General features: G+C 38.7%; 1 protein-coding gene across 9 annotated transcripts in view; it reads left to right on the top strand.

Moving 5' to 3' along the window:
• The window catches only part of ROBO2 (roundabout guidance receptor 2), a 435,957-nt gene that overhangs the window by 404,171 nt on the left and 13,765 nt on the right, over positions 1-18,021 (top strand). For 5 of the 9 annotated variants that reach the window (XM_059872718.1, XM_059872771.1, XM_059872763.1 and 2 more), the window contains 3 exons: positions 1,583-1,797; positions 11,044-11,226; positions 15,902-16,072. In XM_059872718.1, coding sequence (XP_059728701.1) covers positions 1,583-1,797; positions 11,044-11,226; positions 15,902-16,072 — 569 coding nt within the window. The remainder of the gene's footprint in view (positions 1-1,582; positions 1,798-11,043; positions 11,227-15,901; positions 16,073-18,021) is intronic. The other 4 variants (XM_059872788.1, XM_059872752.1, XM_059872779.1 and 1 more) reach the window with 1 other exon arrangement.

The raw sequence follows: 18,021 nt of genomic DNA, 5'->3' as shown, positions 1-18,021 counted from the left end.
GCAACTGAGAAATTCAAACATCAGCCAACTAGGAATTTAAGAAAGAGCCCATTAGAGATTACTGGAAAAGTACATAATCATTATGGCCTTGATCCAGCAAATCACTTAAGTATATGCTTAACTGTGAGTACATGAGAAATTGACTTCAATTGTTCTATCACAAGCTTAACATTAAACATATACTTAAGCATTTTGCTTGATTAGGAGCTAATCACACTGTTTATTGAGGGCTAGTTAGATGGTAGTGCCCTTTAGTGCCCCAGTGTTTTGAACACTGTGTGGAACACTAAAAACCTGGTGTCCAGGCAGAAAAGTGTTCAATAACTGTTAATCAGAAGGGGGTTGTATGTCAGAAAGGAAGCACTTGTTCTGGAAATTAGATTCAGAGTAAGCAATAAGTTAAAACCTACATTGAGGTGGAGAAAGTTACCAGTGGTACATAACATTTACCATGACATTCCCATATATGATAGATTTACATGTAGAAAATTTAAAAAAAAAAAGGCTCATTGAATAAAGAGAATTCATTCATGCAGGCAGTAATTCAGCACAAGATTTCCACTGAAGATGTTTTATAGCTGGGAGCCAAACAGGTGACAATTGTAATTTCTTCAGTTTTACTGATGTCCAAGCAAGAGACCAGCAGAATCCTGGATCCCATCCAGAGTGCTGCCGATTCAAATCAGGTCATGGCACCTCCTGTAGAGCCACCCAAGGATTCCCACGTGCCTAAGTTAGCAATTTCAAGCGTGGTTCATGCTCTTGTGCCGAGGCCAGTCGTGCCCAGGTCCCCTGGCACAGCTTGCTGTGTACCTGTTGTGCTGTGGGGAGTGCTGTTCTGAAAGCTGATGGTGTTCTTTTCTCTCAGAGACCAGACACATCAAACCCTGAATCCCATGCTTGCCTATGGCCATTTAGCTATCCTCTGGGTGCTTTTTTGTCTCCATTTTTCTTTCTTTTTTTTTTTTTTTGCTTTATGTAATTGCTGCATGGAGTAATTTCACACATGCATGCCCTAATACTGCTGCAATTAAATCAATTAAACTTCTTGGAATAAAGCAAAATGAAAAGGCCTTGCTGATGATGCATTCATTGGACTTGAAAATTTCTTCTGTCCTACTGGCCATTTCCTCCTCTTTAGGATGACTTTTGCTTCAGGCACTGCATCTGTTTAAGCGGAAAGAGTGAGATTTAACTTTGGTTCAATGTGTGATTTGCAAGGGGGAATATTGTGTGAGACACTTATATGCCAGGCTGGGATTCAGAATTGTGCTTTTCCATGGGTTCCCTACCTGATTTATGCAGCCTCTGTGTCTATTGCTCTTCATCTGTGAGAAGGCACTCCTCACCTTCCCCATCCTAGAGGATTTTATCTTGATTCTTTTTATTTTAGACTGGAAAGTATGCAAGCACTCTGGTATTAGAAGCTGCAGTGAATAACTGAACTGAATTTTCTTGAGTTTGGCCTGACCAAGCACGTTTTGTAAATATACTTCAGGACTTGTTGAAAGGCTTGTGTTTTATTGACCATGGGCTGCAAAGTCTCATCCATTCTGATAACTTTTCCTGTTTGTTTGTGTAGGCACATCCAAAGCAATACCCAACCTCCTCAGGCTCCAGTTCCTCCCCTAGGATATGTATCTGGAAACCTTATTTCAGATTTGGAAACAGATGTTCCAGATGACGATGATGATGAGGACGATATTGAAGAAGAAACTGTAGAAATCAGTAGGCCACTAAGAGGTCTAGAGCATACTCCAGGCTCCAGTATGGACAATCTAGGCAGCTCTGTAACAGGTAACCAAACACAGTGACACCAACTTGGTACTACCAGTAAAATACATCACCATTTGGACACTTTCTAAGTGAAAATTTATTCCACTCGATTTCTGTAACATTTAAAATGTTAATACTAAACACTACAGTTAAAGAAGGGTTTGGAAATACTTTGCTTTGCTGAAAAATGATAAGGAAATTCATGAATTTTGAAAAGCTTTAAAGACTTGAAAGAAAATTCAGTTATATCCTGGCTTTCATGAAAGGTTCATTCTAGTAGAGAAGCAAGGCAGTTACATAAAAAGGAGGGGGAAGACCTCACCTTAGCAATATATATTTCATAAATCAGTAGCAGCATAAAAATGTTATCTTAAAACACTTTTAGATATTTTGCTGGGCAAATGCTTTCTGAGATGAACACAAGGAAGTTAAGGACTTCAGAATAAGTGTAGCTAGATTGGTACAGCATTTATTTCTAGAGTAAATACAACATTTATGTAGGAAAATGTGTATTTTGAACATTCTTTGTATTGCTGAATTTAGCAATTGTTCCCTTTTAGAGAATCTGTTTAATAATTCTGACCCTCCTTCACTCACTCCTTCCTGTCCTTTGCATGCCTTGGAAAGCTACATCATCATCAAAGGGGACTTAGAAAGGCCTGCTATAATAAATTAATGCATGGGATCTGAATGAATTAAAGTGCTGTTAGTGAAATTTAGACAGTGAAAGACATTGTTTTTTAAAAACATGGACATCATGCACTATGTGTAAGCATCAGTGCATATATAATGTACTGTGCCCATAATGTGAAGGTATGCTGGAGACCCAAATATCCCCAATGTCACAGTGTTTGTGGGTGGTGCTTCAGTTTTCAGTGTTGTCAGCAGACAAACACTCGTTGCTGGTTTGACCTTGAGAGAGACTTGTTCAGAACACTTCCTGCCATAGCACCACTGAGTTCCTTCTTTGTCTGGACCTCTGGAATTCCAAGGCTTTTGCTCTCATGCTTAAAGATTTCTGTTCTGAAAACACTGCAGGAATATGACAGTGATGGAACATCAATACTATCATTTTCTTCCTTTCCCTTCTTGAATGAGATAGTGTGTAGCTTAATCCCACCTTCCATGTTTTCCTTCACCCTAGAGCCACACTGCTTGCCAATCTAATTAAGATTTGAAATTGTATCTCTGCTGCTGCGATTTGAAATCCAGATGCAACTGAAGGCCATAGAGTTAAAGTTTAAATCCCTGAATTGAGAAGGTTAACTTTTTAGTGCATGCATATGTTAACTCACTTTGCTTGAATTTCTAGTGTAATCTCCTTCAGGCTATAATTCTGCATATTTTTGCATATCTCACTAATGGCTTAAAGCATTTCTGTTAGCAATTCACTAAGAGTCTTAGACTAGTAGAACAGCAATAAATAAATATTAAAAAAACAGGTTGGTATACATTTTTCTATTGGTAGATTTTAATATGGCAATGCTTGTGTATCTGTAAATCAGAAAATGAATGTTTCCACATTTGCATCTTCACCTAATAGTTTGGATCACCCTCCCTAGAGCAAAAAAGGAATAGTTGTATTCCTGCTCCAATTTGAAACTTTAGTGCTTATTAAAATTTATACTTTTATGAATAACTTTCAAAATATTGTTTTATTTTTGGAGTGTTAAATTCTAATTACTCGATTGTTAAAGGCTTCTTGATATTTTGGAAGAAATTGGACAGAACTTCAAAATGTAGACAGGGAGTATACTTAAGGTGATCTAAATATGCTTCCACTCATCACCACCACTGTCTTCATGTGGCCTCATCCAGCTGAAATTTAAGGTTTTTCTTTTGCTGTTTCTTTTACTTGTTTAATTACCAGCTGGATCATTCTTTGCCTCTGGTTCACTGCATGGCAAGGTGTGTGCTGGCAATGCAGGAAGGGAATTTGCAGCTGGAGAGGAAGCAAAATTACAGACTGCCCCTATAGCACTTAGCCAACATCTAGACTGACTTAAGGAACAATAGCCTTACAGGAGTACACCCAAAGTGTTAGCATAAAGGGTCTGTGAGATGGCAAAATCTCCAAATTACAAAAATACTTCTGTTTTTCTCAGTTACTACATGGGTAAAACCTTGATTTTAGAAGATTTTGTATTGGGCTTGGTTTTTTGGTGGTTTTTGTTTTTTGGTTTTTTTTTTTTTCCTAAGGGTGGAAAGAAATTGCCTATTATACTTGGGCAAATTTTGTTTTTCAAAAGATAATTTTAATTTTTCTTTATCTGTTTCTCTTAACTCTTCCAGGCTGTGTTTAATGGTGTTAAGGAGTGTGTAGCAAATTGCTTCAGTCATTCCCAAGCTGTTTCTCATTCTTCAGTTTGATTGCTTTTAAAATACTGCAGAACAACTAAATTGTTCTTTCATGTGCTGAGAATATATAAGCTACTTCTTTTCACAGAGCCTTTGGTGACTTCAGTCAGAATTTTTCTAGGAATTTATAGATCACGTTTTCACTTCTCTAAACGTATTTGAAAATGGAGGCAGATGAGAACAGCTGACCCAGATGAAGCAATATTTTTGTTCATTCTGAAGCACCCTGGGAGTTCAGTGTTTGTGAGAAATCTAAATTGACATCCCTTGGTCCTGACTTCCTCCAAACAGAGTTGCTGTGGGGGGAGCAGGGCGAGGTTCCTCACCCTGTAGTGTTAGCAAGCCTCAGCAATGCCTCAAAGATACCCACTCTTGGACTGAACTGGGGCTTTGTTCTTCATGGCTGAGCTGAGAACAAGGATTTCCTGCAGTGCCAAGTGTGGGATTCTCTGAGGGGAAGCACTGGCACTGCGTGAGCCAAAGCACAAACGACTGAATCCCTCTGACACCACAGTGCTGCTCCTTTAAACTGTTTAAAAGTCAAGTTGTCTTCCAGGCCCTTGAGTTTTAGTCACAGCTAACTGAAGATGCAGACAAGGATTTAATCTGCACTATTAAGCTTTTCTCTTTGCAGGTGGCAGAGACATAATGTTGACATGTATAATAAAGTGAAAAGAAAGGAGGAGTGCACAGGAACTGTATCTTAACATTCTCCAGATATCACAAAGAGAATTCAAGGAGGGAGGTTTAAATTTGCATGTTTGTGGGATGTAATATGAAATTAAAGCCAAGGTTTTGCCTCATTCCCAGTATGGTTTGTTAGAATATTGAGTCACTGAATCTGCTTAAAAAAATAGAGAGAGAGAACCACAAAACACTGGTAAAATTTTTCCTCACTTGAATCTTAATTCATAATTATTTAGGGTTATTTTTTGCTTTCAGAGCAAAAATGAATTGCTGGGGAGAGTTATGGCATGAATGGCCACAACGAGTCTTTTTCTTTATTCTACTTTAATAGACTTAATTAATTGCATATGATGATTTTAGAAGAAATTAATTTGCTTCTCACTGAAATCACTAAGAGCAAGCCTAGGTTTCTTCAGGTCAAAGTGTTATGGTTTGGGGGTTTTCTTTGCCCTCTCCTTATCTCCTCCTCCTCCTGCAGCACCAGTGAAGCTGGTGGTGAGAGCTGTGTATCTTCAGTCCTGGTGCATTTTGACTGAGGGAAGAGTTTGACTCATTAGCTAGCATGGAAATTAGAGCAAGACCTCTTCTATCTAACTGATACAAACTGATATAAACAAAGAGTTATTCTTGTAAACAGTGCCTCAACAAATGAGTTTTTTTTTTTTCAATAGAATTATATAGATCTAAATCATAAAAGTCTCTTCAGATTGTGTAGCTCAGCAAGGAAAAATATCCCTTATTTGACATGTTTTGGTCTTCATTAAAAGACTCACTGATCAGTGTCTGTATGGAAAAAGTTGATCATTCACTGTGTCTGAGCACAAATGGAATAATTCTTGAAAACTGCACAATATCATTTTCATGAGCCATATTTTACCATGGCTCAGCTCAATATTTGTATTGATTTGCTTAGGGATACCTATTGCAAAAGATTCTGTTTTATAAGCAGTTAGACAGATTGCATTTAATAGGAAGAATGTGCTTCATGGATTAAATATGTGCTCAGAAAATAGGAAACTGCTACTTTTTGTATCTCATAAAAATGGTAATGCAACAATTAGCAGGGTCATATTATAAAGCACAGACTTTACTCTGGCTTAATGGATCTAGGGATATGCATTCATCAGCAACGATAGATTTAGCATAAAATGACATGTAAATGAATTGATGGCTGATCATAAATTAATTTTAGTGCTGAAGAAGTAATAGAGACACAGCAAGCTGCCACTTTATCATAGTATTTTACTGCTCAGCAACATTTGAGCAACTACTTAATGTTCTGTGTGCATTTCTTTTCTAACAGCTTGAATAAATTTGAGATTTTTTTGTGCCTTTCAGCAATATGGAAACAAAAAAAATCTAAAAGGATGGAATGCAAACAGAAATAAATTTGGCTAAGTGACATAAATTCATTTTTCATTAGATGTTTATGAAGGTCATTAATTATCATTGGACCTGTGAAGTGCTGAACATCTACGTATGGTTTTTCTCTCCTTTTTTTTAGTGTTTTCTGCCCAAAAATAAAACATTTAAAACTTAGAGATTTATTCCAGGTGTATACATTTAAATATATGGGCATTTATGGTGGTGGAAAGTAAAAAACAAACTCTAGTTTTTGTAAGTGTGATCATATTTAGATTCTGCATTCAGACACTTCTATTATTCTTCCTTATTTTGATGGTACAATGAATATTTTCCCTTCTATTCCATCACTTCCACCAAAATCAGTGGGCATTCTTGCTGTGTAATTATGACAGTGGTCAGACATATCCAAGAGAAGATAATGTCTTTCTCATCTACAAAGGCTGAAGGAATTCTGTAACTGATTTCAGCTGAAGTATCATCAGTCCCCAAGGATGTCATCCACACTTCAGAAACCTAAGCAGTCTATCCCTGTTCCATTAAAAAAACTGCATTAATATGTGCTGGATGGTCTTGTAAAGGAAAACACATGAAGTAAGCACATAGAGGCTGGTAGCTGCAGAAAAGTATCTAATGGAATTCTCAGAAGTGCCAGGTTTGTTGTGAGCAGCTTTTATTTCACAGGTGCATTAGACTTCTTCTATTATTAAGTAAAGCAACAGTACGCTTTACAAAAAAAAAAAAGCATTTTTATTGCCAGCAAAATGCCACTAAAAGCAGTAGCATGGAGTCTACTGGAAGCTGGCACCTCTGTTCCCCTCACCTTTCCCTGAGAGCAAAGAAGCTTTCTGTTTGCATTAGCACCAAGAGATATTTTATGGAGCAAGAAAACAGAGTTCAACTTTTCACAGAGCTGATTTTTGTTCTGCATAAAGCATTTACTGCTGCTGTCAGCAAGAGTAAAATTTACAGTTGCCAGAAAGTGTAAAAACTCAAAAGTACTCTTGGAAAACGCATAGCGAGCTGCATGTAAAGGAGACACTAAAAGCCTGTTTCATCCCATTTCAAAATGCACAGTTGATCTGAAAGGAACGTCAGCATCTCTTATTCTGCCTTTATTCAGAGAAAAACAAATGTGCATCTGATTTGGAAAGCAAGAGGCCACTGGATGCCTTTAAACAAGCAGTCACCATGTGTGCTGTGCTCACACAGCTGTGTGGTGGCCTGAGGTGCCCGGGCTGGGCTCCAGCACTCCCATGCCTTCTGGGCAATGTCTACACCTCTGCAGGTCAGAGCAAAATGGGATTTACTGCTGCAGGTTTTGCTGGGGAAAAGGAATTGTTTATGCAGGGAAACCTAATAGCTCAGGAATCAGTAGAAGTAATGTAGAGGTTTCGCCTTGAGCTCCCTGGTCACGCACAGCTGTGGGTGCTGTACGTGTCTCGGGGTGTTTTGCTGACTTCAGCAGTTGGAAAAAGTTTCTGTATAAAAAGTTGCTTCCAGCAACCAGAGGTAACCTAGGATGGTTTGGACTAGGAGGAACTTTTAGAGGTCATCTTGTTCTAACCCCCCTACCATGGACAGGGACACTTTCTAATAGTCCAGGTTGCTCAGAGCCCCATGAACACTCCCAGGATTGGGACATCCACAGCTTCTTTGGGCAACCTGTTCCAGTATTTTATCACCCTCGTGGTAAAGAATTTCTTCCTTATATATAATCTAAACCTTCTTCCAGTTTGAAAATATTGCTTTTAGTCCTGTCACTGCAGGCCTTATCAGAAAGGCTCTTTCTGCCTTTGTAATGACCCCACTTCATGTATTGAAATGCTGCAGGAAGATCTCCCTGGAGCCCTCTCTTCTCCAGGCTGCAGAGAACAATCCCAGTTGTCCCAGGCTGTCCTCACAGAAGATGGGTTCCAGCACTCCAATCATTTTTGTGGCTCCTCTCTGGGCACACGTGAACAGGTCCATGTCTGCCTTGTGCCAGGGACCCCAGAAATGGATGCAGAACTCTTGGTGGGGTCATGACATCTCAGTAAAACTCGTGTCCCTGCAAGAACAGAGCTATGTCTCCAGCATGGCAGGTCCCTCCTAGAGCAGCTGCTGGAGGAGAGGGGAAGAGGGAGTGATCCATAGCCAGAGCGCACTATTCCCAGCCTTACTAACACTTGCTGTCTGTGGGAATATGGAGGAGTTGGGGAACAAAGCTTTTTTATAGGGTTAGCATAGAAAACTGGCAGTCTGATTAAAAATGTAGGTAATTTTAGAAAAACTGGCATGTCTATGAGTGTGTAGAACAATAGCTGTATTCACATACTATTGCCTTTTACAGATTTTCAGTATATTTCATACCTAAAACAAGATTTTTTTTTTTGACTGATTAACAAAGCAAATCAAAAACAGCTACTACCCATACCCTCAAAAGAGTCACACCCAAATTTCCATGTGCATTGTATGTTTTGTAACAGCTGTGGTTAGCAAATGGACAAAGCAATGTGAGCAAATAGAAATTAGAAGTTCTTTTAAAACATCCATAGTCTCACAGACCATGGCACTGAAAACAAAAAGTGCTCTGTATATGGTTTTATATGTCTCTACATAGACAATAGAATATATAACACAAAACCCTTGGGCCCTGGAATTAATAACATGCATGTTAAATTTTTAGCATCTAAGTATCATCCTTTGATATGTATAGCTCTGGTTGCATTTACAGCTTGTGCTCACGTATTTTGTGGGATGTGTCTATAAGTGATTGTTTGAAAATGTCCTCAGTTATAGCATTTCATTTTCTTACATCTTCATTAAGTGTTTATCTGTAGTATCTCTTTTCATACACCATCAATAACTGTTGCTAAGTGTCTTTGCTCTCCATTCTCTATGATGTCCTATTGCACTTTGATTGGTAGTTCAGAAAATGTCTTCTTAGAGGAAATTCAGTTTTAGCTTTCCCTTGCTGTTATCTGGCCTTCCTCACATCTGTCTGCATCAGGTCGAGTCTGCTTGGAAAATAACAATTTTATGTGTGCTTTTGGCAAGCAGAATCAAACTCTGTCACTCTCTGTTTCACTTAACACACTTCCTGCCTGTCAGACCTCCACAGACCTCTTTGGTTTCTTTTCTCATATCTGAGGAGTGCACGGGTTTTTGTTATTACAGCCTGCCACTTCTCTGACATTAAAAGGTTTGGTCACTGCAGCATCACAAAATAATCCACTGTTCTTGGGCTTTGTGGTGCAGCATGCTACTGAATTCCAGGATTCATTAATTGCACTCATGACCTATTTTTGCAGGACATTTTTAATATTTGACACCACCATTAGTTAATTAGCCTATCAATTAACTAATAAGCAGGTCATTATTGATTTACTACTTAACAATTTTAAACACAGCAATGCTTTCTTGGGCATGGATTTAAAAAAGGCTTCTGTACTGCTACACAGTTTATGTTCATTTACAGAAATTCAGCTCTGCTAACTGAGTAAAGTCAGGGCCATGTTGCATCCCTCCACACGTCTTCATGTCTTTGAAAACCAGTTCTCTGCAGATTCTCACAGGTTCACTAGGCTTTTTATTTTTTTTCCAACACATAGCTGTAGCTAAAAAGCACATTTCAGGTATTTTGAGATGGGTGAGGTGCCTGTAGTATCTCAGGGCAACAGCACCATGCAATGCCATGCAGCAGCTCAGTCCCAAAAGCACTCTGGTGGCTCTTTACCTCACCTGGGTTTGGTGGCTCATTTCACAGGGCCGCCCTGTTCCTGGAATGACCCTGGGACATTTTAGAAGTACAGAATGCCACCATCTCCATCTGAAACCCTGAAAGAAACAGAATTACATTACTTTGGGAAAAAAAAAAAAAATTGATCCAAGCAATAACTTTTGAAATTGATGGGTAGCTGATTGATGCTTGATTGGTGCTTCAGAAAAAATGAAAAAAAATATAAGCAAAGAACAAACAAGATTTATCTTTCCTTCTCAATTTTGCTCTTTATATTTTATTTATGTCAAGATTTCTACATTTCTTTCATGTGGTTTTTCTGGTATCTTGTTTTCTGACTGCATTTTTATGATGTTTTTCTCAGTTTCCTCTCCTGCAGTAGTAGTAATCCATAATTGGAAGGTACCATGGGGCCAACTGGGTCTAGCAACTGACTGTTAAATCTGAGCATATATTTGCTCTGCTCTTGAATCATAATTATTTCTAACCTTTTAAAAAAACTACATTAATCCAGTAGAGTGAACTACTTTTGAGCAGCTATTTTCAGGCCATTACAACTTCTCATTTATTTTAAGGTTTTGATTGATAAAACTACAGGGGGCCAGTTTTGTTCAGAATAGCCCTTGAAGCCCAGGTCTGACTTTAGCCATATCTACTGAGACTTACATATATGCAGTCCAAAACTAAGACTTGGTTTGGCAAATATCACACTAGATTCTGATTTGTAACAAGTCAAGTAAGACAAAAATTACAAAACCAGCCACATTCAATTCAATCACAGGAAAAAAACCATTAATTTTAAAAAGGATTTACTGTGGAGCCTTTGCATTTGCAGAGAAAATTTTTTGTTTACAGGAGCAAAGCTACATGGAGCAAGCTATGAATGAGATCCCACCTAGCTCTGATAGTGCTTTGTTGTGCCAAACTCTGGCAGATAAACTTTGGGGTTTGTGTTGTGAAAAGACACAATAAGTGGGTCTTTAAGCTTTGGATTAATATTGCTCTTCTGTACCAAGCTCTGTCAAAATGAATTTTGGGTATCCTGTTGAGAAAGAACATATTAAGTGGGTCTTTAAGCTTTAGGTGAACAAAGACTATCCAATGTGCACCACTCACTAGCGCCCTACATTTGTTTTTAGGTTCAATGGTAAATGGATGGGGTTCTGCGTCTGATGAGGACCGTAACTTTTCTAGCCATAGATCTAGTGTAGGTAGCTCCTCAGATGACTCCATCTTTACCAGCGGCACTTTTGCACAAGCACTGGTTGCAGCAGCAGATAAAGCTGGGTTTAGGCTGGATGGAACCAGCCTGACAAGAACAGGTTTGTAGACTCCAAGTTGATGCTTTCTGCATGGAGGGTGTCTTTGCCTATCCTTCTCTCAGCGAAATTGTGTCTCACACTTGCCTAACATGCATGGGATAAGGTGGATGGAGATACTTCTTTGGGTGTATTTTAAATGAAGCCTTGCATTGTGTTTCGTTTTTAGTGATTTGAAGTAGTGAATAGCGCAAGCTTTTAATCTGCACTTTTGGTCTGCTGCAGTTCCCCTGAGTGCTGACTCTGCTCTAGATTTACTGACATATACTCATTTAATATTTCTGTGAAGAAATTACTAATTCTGCCTTGCAGCCTTTGACGATTTCATTTTCTGAAAAATCTCCTCACAATCATTCACGTTTCCAATGATGAACATCCCCTTTAAACTATTACCCCTATCCCTGCTCTTCTCTTTCATTTCATCCTGCAAAAGTGTGTTTTTCTGTGAAGTTTTTCTGAGCATGGGGTGAATTGGTGGGCTTTGATTGTTAACAATACAAGCTGTTTAAAGTTTAATTAATAGCTGATTTTAAAAATCCTTAATTCAATAAGTTAATGTATTTTGATAACATTTAATTTTGGTTGTGCCAACTGAATCTGCCAAGTAAAATGTAACACAGGTAAAGTGGATATTACATTTGAAAATAGCCAATCTTCCGAAAGTAATTGAGCAAAAGTAAATATATTTTAGTTATTTTTAAAGCTTCATATGTTTTATTTCTATTTTAAAATATAAAGAAATATTATCTTTATTCTGGTTAGAAAAGGATACATTTGCATTTCCTTAGTCTTGTGAAAATGGAAACAATAACTAATTATTTAAATCCACAAATCTAATCTAGCAGAGTATGAACTTGGGTCATATTTTCTGTTATGCTTCCTCAGCTAATTCTGGATGACAGGTCCCATAATATTCCTATCATTTAAATTTTTTAGACTATCAGTCTGGTATGAAGTCTCTCCTTCAGTAAAAAGTGCATTTAAGAGAAAGTTTCACATGTTGGGGCAGAAAACTGTAGGCTTTCAGCATGCAATAATTTCATGGTGAGGACTGCCTTTTAGGAAGTTAGGAATAAAGGAAAGAGTTGATGGCAAAGTCCTAAAATCCAGCTTTTTTTCAAATCACTGGAATTTTTTACCACTGACTTTGGTCAGACATAGTCATCCTTGAAAGATTATTTCCCCATAGCTGAAGCCCTTAGTTGTTTCCCTCTATTAATGGAAAATTGAGTAAATCTGTCTTATCACTTAAAAACAATTAAAAAAAAAAAAAAAAAGGAAGCAAACCAAAACAAGAGAACTCATAAACTCATGTAGACTTTAACTTACCTAGTATGGACACATCTGGCCAAACTATAACTTAAAATATACTGTTTTCCTTGAAGACTTTCCCAGGTTCTGAGTGAAAGGAGCAAATTTTTTCCAATTTTTTTTTTTATGGTATTTGCTCCAGTAAAAGTTAATGCAAAGCTTCACCAAAATCACTTTCACTTGTATCAAACCTTTGAGAAGTGCAGTTTCCACCACAAACACATTCATAACAGAAGTAAATGGACACACAAACACAGAATAAATATGACACACTTGAAAATAAATAGGATTTTTTATTGCAGCAATGTGAATGGAAACTACAATGACAGGATGAGAGCCCCCTTGTCAGTTGTACTTTCCTAGCTTGATTAGGTCACAAATGCACTTAAAGTGAGTATGTGTGTAAATCCTCACAGACCATTATAACATAGGGTACAAAAAGGATCCAGTGGTTGTGGCAGAGATTTTATGATTATTACCTTTTTACTCTCTTAATGATCCAGCAGGCAAAATGGAAATAAAATAAAAACCCACATGTAAGCAAACAGCCCTCCCTCCTTTTCCTCACAGAAACCTCAGGAAATGGTTTTTTTGCTCACTGCAAAAAAATCTCCCCCTGCTCCCTGCAGTGCCATCAGGATGTGTCACCTCTCAGGGCAGGGTGGCTCAGTCAGACACCCCTGTTCCAGCCCTGCAGCCCCCCAGAGTGCAGCACGGTGCCTGGCAGTGCAGAAGCAGCAGGGTTATCCTGCTCATTGCTCTGAAGGGAGCCTGGAGGCCCTGACTCTTTATTCCTCTGCAGTCTGGACAGTTATTTCCACCTATTTAGAACAGCTGTGAAATGCTCTCAGGGGTAGATGCTAAAGGAGGTGTCCAGCTTGATAGCCTCACGTGGGAATGTTTGATTGCCAAGCATGAGAGGCTCTGGTGAATCCAGATGCAATGTGTCTCTCCTGCCAGACACTTTGATTCCAGTTTCCAGAAGCCATCATGTGATTTGCCATGAAGTTAAAACAGCTTTCCTTTCTAACACCCTTGGGAAATTAAATCAAGAATTAGTGGATTCATCCTTGTCTCCACTTAAACACACTAAATCTGCTGCAGAAAGTCTGACACTGCTCAGCAGTTCTTACTGGCAGGGCTGCACACAAATACAAGATGCTATAATAAGTTATTAAGTGCATTGAAAAATGTACTATGGAGTCTGCACATCATTTGTGTTTGCCCCATGTATGATTTAGGTCAGTGCTATTTATTTTACCTCATTTTTGTGAAGGGATAAAAGAGAATGTTTGGTGTCTATTTCTTTTTAAAACCAGCATTCTAAATGAATAATCACATTTCTTTGGTCAAAAGAGTAAGTGTGAAGAATCTGTGTCCTGCACTCACTAGTTGCATTTGCATGTTGTGAGTTTATTTTTGCAAAACATCTGTGCAGCGTGCTGTGAGTTGGGATGGAATTTCAGGCTCACATCTGAATTTCTTTGCATTAGGAGTCTTTTTTTATTTTTAAATGAAATCTTAATATTTCTTCTGTGTTCATCTGCTGTGTTATCCTTATCTGTGAAAAAAGGCCTTGATCACTTGTCTTTGTCTGGCTGCAGCTGTGCCAGCTATAGAGGTTCATGTTCCCAAATGCTTATTCCTTGCTTTCTCCCAACTCCAGAATTAGCTGCTTGGGTGGGGGTTCTCAACCCAATTTCAGTTAAAACAAGCTGGGTTAGCAAAGGCATTGTTTTCAGATTATATAAATTCAGTTGGCTTTTTTTTTTTTTTTTTTTTTTTTAATTAGAGGAGGGTTAGGGAATATCCAGATAAGAGCTTGAAATGCTTGAAACGTGGTAAGTTCTGATAGCTGACACAGATGGGCAGCTGGGTTCAAGCCTGCCTGAGAGCAGTGCCCTCCTCAGGGTGCACAACAGTCAGAAGGTAGAAGATCAAGCCTAAGAAAGTCACAAATTCTCTGAAGTCAAATAGTGAAATGTTATCCTAACATGTACGTATTAATGTGAAACATGCTAGAGGGATCATGGCTACTTTTTCACTTTTCCTCTTGGTGCTGAGAATGTTTCAAATAGAATGCTGAGCTGTATATTACTCCCAATTAGGTTTTTTAGATCAGGTTGTATGTGACAGCATGTTGAAAGTAAGCACATCTATTGGAAGGCTTTACTAGAAAACATAACCCACTGCAGGGTAGACCATTGTCTAAGCTAACCAGAGGACAAAGACCTCCTTCCTATCATGGGCCTGGCTGACCAACAAAATAGAAATCCCCCTTTTTGCCACTTTGTATCATCTCTTACACCACTCAGGCCTAGAGCAGCACTGAAAGAGCAGAGTTTTGGACAGGCTTATGCATTTTCCACTGCAGATATAATAAAAATATGCAAGAATTTTAATTACCAATTCTAAATTAATTAAGATGCTTACATCTCCAAAATTTTACAGGAATGACATACACATGAACAAAAAAAAGTCAAAGATGGTGATTTTTAGTTTTCATCAGTTATTGTTAAATACTAAATCTAGTTAACAGAATAAAAATATCAGAATAAGAGGAAGTGAATGTAGTAAATGAACTATGTTCTTTAAATTCTGAGGCTTTTAATCATCTGCTCCATAGAACAGCATCAAATATTTCTTTAAGAGAAATCACACAACTTGAATAGTGTGTATATATATATATATATATATATATATACACACACATATATCTATATAAATGAGTTATAAAAATATATAAATTAATCTGAAGTCAGAATAGATATTTTTAACAAATAAAGTACTGAAAATTAACTGGAAAATGTTAGCATTTAAATATACTCCCATTTTTATTTCTTGAGAAAGGAGAGCCCTGAAGTATACAGTGCTACAAAGCTACATAGCTTGCAAAATCAGTTATGTTTATCTCTCTGGAGTTACTCCAGATATGCAGTGCATATGGGAGCCCCTAAAATGAGAATTTGGCTCAGAAAACATGAAAGTGGAAGGCAGGAGGAGATAAATTTGATATGATTGCAGAACTGTTTTCCTTCCCTGCTCAAGGCTGAGGAGTTGTTATGACACATCTGTTCAGCACACAGAGCAGGTAGGAGTTACATGGCATACAGTAGTTTTATCACAACAGATGGAATAATTGTAATTATAGAAGTTAAAGACAAAAGAATGCCAAGTTTCCCTACTTCACTTGTTGTGGTGTGTCTTAAAGCAGTTGTTATCTGTGGGTACCTCGGGGGGACACTTGCCTGCCTCTGAGGATTAGATCTGATTTAATGTTTCGGAGCAGACATTAATAGAACAGCCCCTTTCAAGGCAATAACATTTTTTCTTCTGGCTTCTCTCTTTTTTTTTTTTCCTTCTTTAGGCAAAGCATATTCTTCCTCTCAGAGACCTCGGCCAGGCAGTCCTTTTTCTACTGACAGCAACACGAGTGCAGCTGTCAGTCAGGGTCAGAGGCCGAGGCCCACGAAGAAACACAAGGGCGGGCGTTTGGAGCAGCCCCCTCTGCCTCATCGCCGCGAGGGAATCACGGACGGTGAGTGCTGGGGGAGGGACACCTGCAACAGGCAGGTGTGCACAGCAGGACAAGGCAGAGCCATCTTTTCAGGAATATCAATTCAGGAATATCAATTACTGCTTTGGTGGAGTTGGGGTCCCCAGGTTGCCATGTGAGCATAGTTGGAGCTCTAGCAGAGCGGGGCTTGGGTGAGGGTTGGAAGAGCCTTTCCCCATTTCTGCTCTGGACCTGTCATCATCACTTAGGGTTTCTCAAATCTCAGTATAAATCTTACCCCAAAATGACTGCATTGCACAGGAGTTGACGTTGAAAAATGGCCTGTAATTTTACATTTTATGAAAGTAGCCACCACTAGCAGTAGCTGTATGTCATGAATTCCTAAGGAGGAGCGGAGAGTGGCTCCCATAGGGTTTGTTTGGTTTGTGCTGGTTTTGACAGACACCCAAGAGCTACAGTAACACGTGCTGTGTTTTCCCATGATTCTGCCTCACCTCTTGTCCGTGCTGCTCCAGTCCTGACATCCACTGACCTCAGTGACTGTGTCTCCCTTTTTACATCTCCACTTGTCTCTTATGACTACTTCCTATCTGGAAATTTCAGGCTTGTCTGTTCTGCTCATCTAATAATTAAGATCAGCTCTTTCTTCCATTTTCTTTGTCTACCCTTCTTGAGTCTGGCAAAAGACACAAGTTAGTTTTCGAGTGAGACTGGATAGGAAGGTGGCCAGCTGGCTACCTCCCCCTCATTTCTTCTGATCCCTGGCCTTGCACCTGTTGATGTTGAAATGATCAGAGTGTTCACCAAAGGGGTTATTGTTACATCTCCTGCTCTACGGCTCATTCTCCCTCGGATATTATTTGTGGAGACAGCTTAAAGTAGCTTAGATTCTGTTTCTATGGATCCAAGTTCCTTTACACATCAATTCCCTCCCCTTGTGGATATATTACAGAGGCTTCTCTATTACACAGATCCATTGAATAGATGTGCCTATGAGCACAGAAACTCCAAAGTTATGGTTGTCACTTGTAGTGGTGGTCATACTCTTGCTGAACATGTTTTGCTAACCCTTCTCAGTGCCATATCCTGTCACCCAGAACTGTGAGCATCTTAGGCCACAAATTCTGTGTACATGTGAGTTTGTAGTACACTCAGCATGGTGGACACTAATCCTGCTTCTGAATACTATTGCTACAGAAGTGTTTTGCAACAGTGTGAATACCAGAAAATTAATGGGGATCCAGTTCAGGTCATGAGACAGATGGAAGTGGGGCTCCTCAGAGAGTGACTCCATCATAAAATTTGGCATTGTTTTAAATAAGTGAAAAAGATCCAGTTTTAAAAGAGGAGACTCCTATTACTATGTATTTATCCTTATTAAAATACTAATCTTACTGGAGTTTCTTTCATATATTTAAATCAGAATACCAATGATGTACTATTTCCTTCAGCCTCTCAGACATGGGCAATAACCATAACAGCTTTCGGATGCCATTAGATTAATATTTGTCTTTTATAAACCTAGTTAAAGTCCTTGCTATATGTTGCAAAAATTTATAATGTCCTGGAGCAATAGAGGAACAGTTCCCATCCTGTATTAACACAGGAACAAACAAACAAACACAAATGGTACAGTTTTCTGCTTCCACTCCTACTGAATATGAGTCATTAAAGTGTAATGTCAAGTCTGAGTCATAGTTAAATTTGCAAAAGATCATTTGTTAATTAAGGGAGCTCGAAGTTGCTGCTGCCACCTGTATGTATGTAAACAATTGAATTTAGGAATCTCTGATTTGCAGAAATTAAAAATGGTAACTGGGTGCTTTCTGTGGAATATTGCAATGAACTTTACAAAGACAGACAATACCACCATGCTTAAGCTATAGCTGGAAAGAGGAAGTAGGAGAGCCTCGGATAGACTCAGCAATTCCAAGCTCTAATCCAGGCCAGTCCATTCAGCCCTGGGCCAT

This window comes from Haemorhous mexicanus, chromosome 2 (assembly GCF_027477595.1).
Source record: "Haemorhous mexicanus isolate bHaeMex1 chromosome 2, bHaeMex1.pri, whole genome shotgun sequence".
Taxonomy (NCBI): Eukaryota; Metazoa; Chordata; class Aves; order Passeriformes; family Fringillidae; genus Haemorhous; species Haemorhous mexicanus.
The sequence above is the reverse complement of the archived record's forward strand: the minus strand, read 5'-3'. Positions and strand labels throughout refer to the sequence as shown.